This window comes from Arachis ipaensis, chromosome B06 (genome assembly GCF_000816755.2).
Source record: "Arachis ipaensis cultivar K30076 chromosome B06, Araip1.1, whole genome shotgun sequence".
Classification (NCBI taxonomy): domain Eukaryota; kingdom Viridiplantae; phylum Streptophyta; class Magnoliopsida; order Fabales; family Fabaceae; genus Arachis; species Arachis ipaensis.
This window is the reverse complement of record NC_029790.2, coordinates 16,330,242-16,336,920: the sequence shown is the minus strand read 5'-3', so window position 1 is coordinate 16,336,920 and position 6,679 is coordinate 16,330,242. Positions and strand designations below refer to the sequence as shown.

Below are 6,679 nucleotides of genomic sequence, written 5' to 3'. Positions count from 1 at the left end.
TATCATATATTATTTATTTATTATTATCAAATGAAATTATATGAAATAATTAATAATTAAAAAAAAATATTAAATTTAAAAAATATTATTATTAATTAAAAATTAAATGATTCTTTATGGTTGATTCTAACGATAAACCAACAACAAAAAGCAAACGTAAACTATCAAGAACCAATTTGTTGAGTGGTCTAGTGACATAGTAAGTAAAGAAAAAGGCTAGTTATTAATAATAAATTATAACAACTAATTCATGTTCTTAAAATAGAACAAAATTATGCTACTTTTTACTAGTGTCATAATTGACACAACTTCACTTAAAATATTCGGACGTATTGACAAACGTTTCATGTCACTAATCTAAGTTAAACACTTAAAATCTATATGTGTGTATATTTTTTTAGATCTACATAGTAGACCTTTCAAAAAAAAGTAGGGGTGAACGCGGATCGGATCAGATATGGCCAAAATTTCTATCGGATCCAATATCCGCAGTTTTTAAGTTTGGATCCGATTCGATCTGCACATTTGTGGAGCAGATCGGATCAGATATCAGATATATCCGCAAAACACAAATATTTTTAAAAGCTTGTTTTTATTAAAAAAATATTAATAAAATTTATTTTTTTATTCTTTTAAATATGTTTACTCTTAAAATAATATTAAACATACTTTTCTTAAATAATAAATTAAAATAATACAACATATATGATAATTATTAGTTGAAATAAAACATAAAAAGAATATTTACTTATTTATTTCTTTATTTTTGCGGATATGCGGATACCTATACAAAATCCACAATCCGATCCAAAATCCGCAATCTGATCCTATTAGTGTGCGGATCGAATCCATATTCGGATAAATACCGTGGATATGCGAATCGAATCCGATCCATGATCACCCATAAAAAAAGGTATATATTATATTAAGTAAATTGAAGGAAAAAGAAAAAAAAGGAATGAAAGTGGTGAAAAAAGAGAAAGTGTGTGTTAAAAGGTAAGACACGTTAAGAGAAAGTGAATGAAAAAAATTAAAAAGAAAAAATTATATTATAAAAACATTTTAGACATTTTAAGTTTTAAGTGAAATTTTAATAGAATAGAATTTCAAATCGAACCTATTCAGATTGGAATTGATTTAAAAAAAACAAAAAAATTAAATTAAATTCCATCTAAACTAATTTAATTATTTTTATTTTAAACACTAAAATTAAATTCAATTTCCATAGAAATTAAATTCAAAAGAGTTTTCAAACACCCTGTTAGTTCTACATAATTCTTTTTCTATCCCATCACTACCCGATAAAAAAATTTATTTTTAATTCATGGGTGTTCAAAATTATAATTAGTTGGGACTTGGGAGAGAAAAAATAAGCATTGAAAGATATAATTAATTAAAAGAGAAAATAAGCATTGAAGGATATAATTAATTGGGAGAAAAGAATAAAAAATAACATTATAATCAATTAGATATCTCTACCGTTTAATTTGATGTAGATCTAATATCTATTTATTAATAGAAATTCACATGCAATTATCTTTATATCAATTTGATATAATTAAAAATTATTAGATGATAATTTAATCAAATTTATTAAATTATCTAATAATTTTTAATTATTAATTCACATAAAAACAACTGCATGTGAGCCTCCGTCTTAATATTAATTTGATATAATTGAAAATTATTAGATAATAATTTAATTAAATTTATCAAATTATCTAATAATTTTTAATTATTAACTTCACATAAAGACAACTTAACGTGAGTCTTCATCTTATTCATTGGTAACTAATTTAGATTGGTCAAATTATCAATTCACTCATCCGTTTAAGTAAGTATTAGGAATTTAAATCCTGTGTTGTGCATATAACAACCTATTAGCCATTAAGCCAATGAGTAATAGCTCAAATGACATAGTCTCTCCATACTTATTTAAGAGGTTGCGGGTTTGAGTCTCATATCTTTGGTAAATAATATAAAAAAATCATCACAACTACAAAAATAGTATATTCTCCCTTATCCTTAAAGAACCTGTTTATGCTTTCCCCCAAATCCAAAACTTAATTAACAACTTCCTCATCAATAAGTAATCTGACAACCCTGTTATTAGTTTTTGGAGTAGATGGAATAATGAGGTCCAAATTAAACTAATATGGATGCATTGAACAGTGATGGATCGCCTTTGTATGTATTTCCAAGCCTTCATCCTAGGAAATAGTATAATATAATTAATTAATAATTACTAATTATGCCTCACATATACGATATGATATGATTACTGTAAAGTTTTTATAAACGTTATGGTTCTAGAAAAAAGAAAAAGAGCAGACATGAAGATATATGTGGTTCCAAAATAAGCAGAGAGCAATTAAAAGTTTAAATAATGTTGAATGAAGGCCACACCTCACACTGGCCGCCTTAAACCAAATAATACCCCTGAAATTCTCTTTGACTCACGTGTGTCATCTTTATTAGTATTTTCTTAATTTTAATTTGGGTCCCGTTAATTAATTATTCAACACTAAATCGCAACTTGCATTGCATTCATGCAATCTTATCTTCCCTCTTTTGCATATAATACTGCATGCTCTTAATCGCTCCTATATATTTAAGCACACTATAACACTCTGCTTATCATTCCAGAAACATCTTCTAAGCTATCATTCACTCAAATCTTGTAATTAATTAAGCTCTCATCTAGTACTATCACTATATATGGATCATTATTATTATTATAATAATTATTATTCATCGTTCTCTGTTCCAGCACCATATGCAACTACATCAAACTTTAATCAATCCCTTCCCTTCAACGAAAATGACTCCGAGGAAATGCTTCTATGCGAGGTTCTTGCACAGGGAAGTGGCGGTGATGCAGCGGAAAACTCCTCCACCGAAGAGGTGAACTCAACCACGGCGGCGCTGCAGCCACAACAACCATCTTACAGAGGGGTAAGAAGGAGGCCATGGGGAAAGTACGCGGCAGAGATAAGGGACTCGACGAGGAACGGCGAGAGGGTATGGTTGGGAACCTTTGATACGGCGGAGGAAGCTGCTTTGGCTTACGACCAAGCGGCATTGGCAAGTAGAGGATCAGTGGCGGTTTTGAACTTCCCGGCAGGGATGGTTGTTGAATCGCTAGAGAAGATGATGATGGAGTGTGGTGGGTTTAGTGAAGATTGTTCTCCGGTGTTGGAGCTGAAGAAGAAGCATTCCATGAAGAGGAAGATGGAGAACAGGGAGAAGAAACTGCTCATGATGATGAATACAAATAATAACAATCATCATAATCATGTCATGGTATTCCAGGATTTGGGTGCTGACTATTTGGAACAACTTCTTACAATCTCGTCCAACGATGCAATGCTATAGGAGGAGTGTTAGAGACAATTTTGTTGTTGGTTAAATGTTAGCTAAATTTTAATAAAATGTTGGTTTCTTAGGCTTTTTTATAATTTATATCTATCACTCCTAAATTAAAAAAAAAAAAAATTAATGCACACATATTTTTCTTATTTTAACGGGTAAGAATGGGGAATCCGGGTGGGGCAAAGCAGTTGTTACGCTCCCCGTTTTCAATGGGTGTTCTTGTGGGTGACTAAAGGTGGCACACGGCCAAATGATGACTATATATATGCAGTATGCTTAGTGATGTCAATTATCGTTGAATGTCTTCGCTCAATAAAGTAACAAACTAAAGTCTGTCAAAAACTAATGTCACCCCATTAAGGATGATAGCCAACCCTATTAACTACCTAAGACATAGCGGCTATAACATCCTCATACTCATACGCATTCGTTATTACAACATTTCTCTTGGCAACAATTAAATGTCAAAAACAATCAAATTCTCCTCTAGGCTACTTAATTTACATCTTATTAAGTGTACATCATTTGGCTAACTTTCGTGATAAAGCATTAAGCAAATAAATTAGACACTGAATTCAATTATCTTTTTTTAGTTTTGTTGCTGAACGAATTAGTTATTGCCATCAAATTTCCTATTTATTTACAACCTTAGCTTTAATCACAATAGTTACACTGCTCGTATAATCAAATATTCCTACTTTACAACAGAATTTTGAATAAATGGTGGTATTAATTTGTGTGCTCACAGTAGCTGGTACTCTTCTCTAACCCCTGGAATTGGTTGGGCTTGTCACTAGATGCATCTTTACATTAGACTTCAATCTTGTGCTCGTTATTAATTAATGAAAAATGCTACTTATCTATTAAATTTTCAGTCTTTAGATTAAGAAATTAAATACCAAAAAGAATAAAAGAAAATAACATTTTTACTTTTTGAGATGTTTAAATGATATTCGTATTCTCTCTATTTATAAAAGATATATATATTTTTTTTTTTAGCCAACGAGGTATAGTTCAAATATTATAATTTTTCTATACTCATTTAGAAATTGTGGGTTCGAGTTTTCTATTTTTACTAAAAAAAAGATACATTTTTTTACGTAAAATGTATATATATTTCATATTATTATTTGAATCAACCAAACAATTATCATTAATTTATATATACAATTATAGTTATTAAAGAGTACTATTTAATTTGGTCAAGTGAATTAAAGAGTGAGTTAAAGAGTATTTAATTTGGTCAAGTGAATTTATATATACGATTATAGCTATTATTAAAGAGTATTTAATTTGGTCAAGTGATTTAAAAAGTGGATTATTTTAATCTTATAGAAGAGAAAATCTATATTTTACAAATCCAAAAAAAGAAAAATGCTATCCAAAAATTTCCAAAGAATAATGAAGTGTAAATTGATAATAATTCGTGTTGAATTTGAAACTATATATATAATCTGAACCAAAAGTTATGTAGACTTTTTTTTCTGATGGAAGCGTTTCCTTGTATAGATTGGGTTGACTTAATTAGAGGCAAACACAACTACCACACTCTTCACAAGATCGATCTCTTCTTCTACAACATCAACATGGCTTATAAACAGAAAATTAAAAACAGGATCTAATTAGAAAAGGAAGCGTAATTAAAAAGAAAATCAAAGCAGGTGATTGCAATTGCAATAATGACGGAAAATAATTTATAATTTTTTAAGCGAAGATGGCGATCATATCACAGCATATATTGAAGATGAGGGATCATTATTATTTAACAACAATGCTACATATTGAATATTTTGGATAATACTTCATCGATAATAATTTATATTCATATTTATAGAAATTTATTTAAAAAAATATATATAATTTATATTTATATTTATCAAGATTTATACATTTATCAAAATTTATACACATAAATTAATATAGTTTGAATTAATTAAGTGATTAGCTCTCGTCTGATTAAATTAGTATCAGGGCTATGCATACTTTATATTTATCATACTGTTAAATACTAAATGCTGCCTAAAATTATTTAAAATTACGGGTTCCCAAGATTTTCTGATTATTTTAATTAATAAAGTAGAAAGCAATAAAAGAAGATGAAAAGAATGAAGTTTGGATATGAAGGATGAGGAGAAAGGAGGGGTAGAGGGATCGGCAGTGTTGGAAATAGGCGCTGGCGGAGGTGAAGGAACCCTGCCACTCACTCTGTTCATTATTATTCCCTTGTTTGCACCAACTCGTGATGAAGATGAAGATGAAGATGAAGCAGCAGCAACAGCAGTTCTTCCGAAGCCCAAGAGAAGAAGCTCAAGAAATTGATGAGTAACAGAACCACCACAAGATATCGAGCAGCTGCCATTATTACCAATTTGATTAAATGCACGCAATGTTTTTATAATGGAAGAGCACATGCATGCCATCACCTTTAGGCTAGCAATAGGTAGGGTAGGGCCCTACCTACGGGTTAAAAATTTTATTAAAAATTTATCCTACTATATCTGCAAGTTAAAAAGTTCTCAACCCTAATTATATCCGCATCTTAAAATTCTAAACCCTACTTTATCTTACTATACTCGTAAAAATATCAATTTTTTTAAAATAAATATAAAATTCAATCCTTTCAAATTTTATACATATTAATAACATAAAAAAAAATAAAAAACTAATGCTGTCAACTACACTACCACACACGAACCTTCCAACACCATCATGCGTTTCCTTCTTCATTCTAATCCCTTTCTCTTATTATTATGGGATTCTTTTTATTAACATTTTCCATTTTAATTAAAGTCTAAACCAAACTCTTTTCTAGGTAAATATATAAGTGCTACATCATTATCAATAGTTTTCCAACTAATATTAATACAAAAGAAGAAAGAAAAAAACAAACATCAAAATGTGGAATTTAAACCGGGAAGGTCAGACGATCAACATCTTAGTAAAAAACAGTTAATAAAAATTAAAGTTGGCTAAAATTAATTAGATATAAGGTAAATATAAGAGAAAGTTATTAATAATTTAATATTTCTCATCAACTCGGAGATTATTAATTGAGTTAATAGTCAAATTCGTCTCTAAAAGATTATCCATTCTTTAAATTAGTCCTCAAAAAATATTTTTAGTCATATTAGTCCTTAAAAGATAAAACGTAAGTCAAATTAATCTTTTCGTTAGTTAGATGATAACGGTTAATGATATGTTATGTTAAGTGCCATGTGGCATGATGACGTGGCAGGTTAATGCCACATGTCTATGATTGGTTGACGTGTAAAAGAATTATTTATAATAAAAATAGTTCCTAACAGTC

General features: G+C 29.2%; 1 protein-coding gene across 1 annotated transcript; it reads left to right on the top strand.

Annotated features, from left to right (window-relative positions):
* LOC107646434 (ethylene-responsive transcription factor 1B-like) lies at positions 2,545-3,427 on the top strand. The gene has a single exon (XM_021105772.1). It carries the CDS (start codon positions 2,719-2,721, stop codon positions 3,373-3,375), a length of 657 nt encoding a protein of 218 aa, XP_020961431.1. The 5' UTR covers positions 2,545-2,718; the 3' UTR covers positions 3,376-3,427.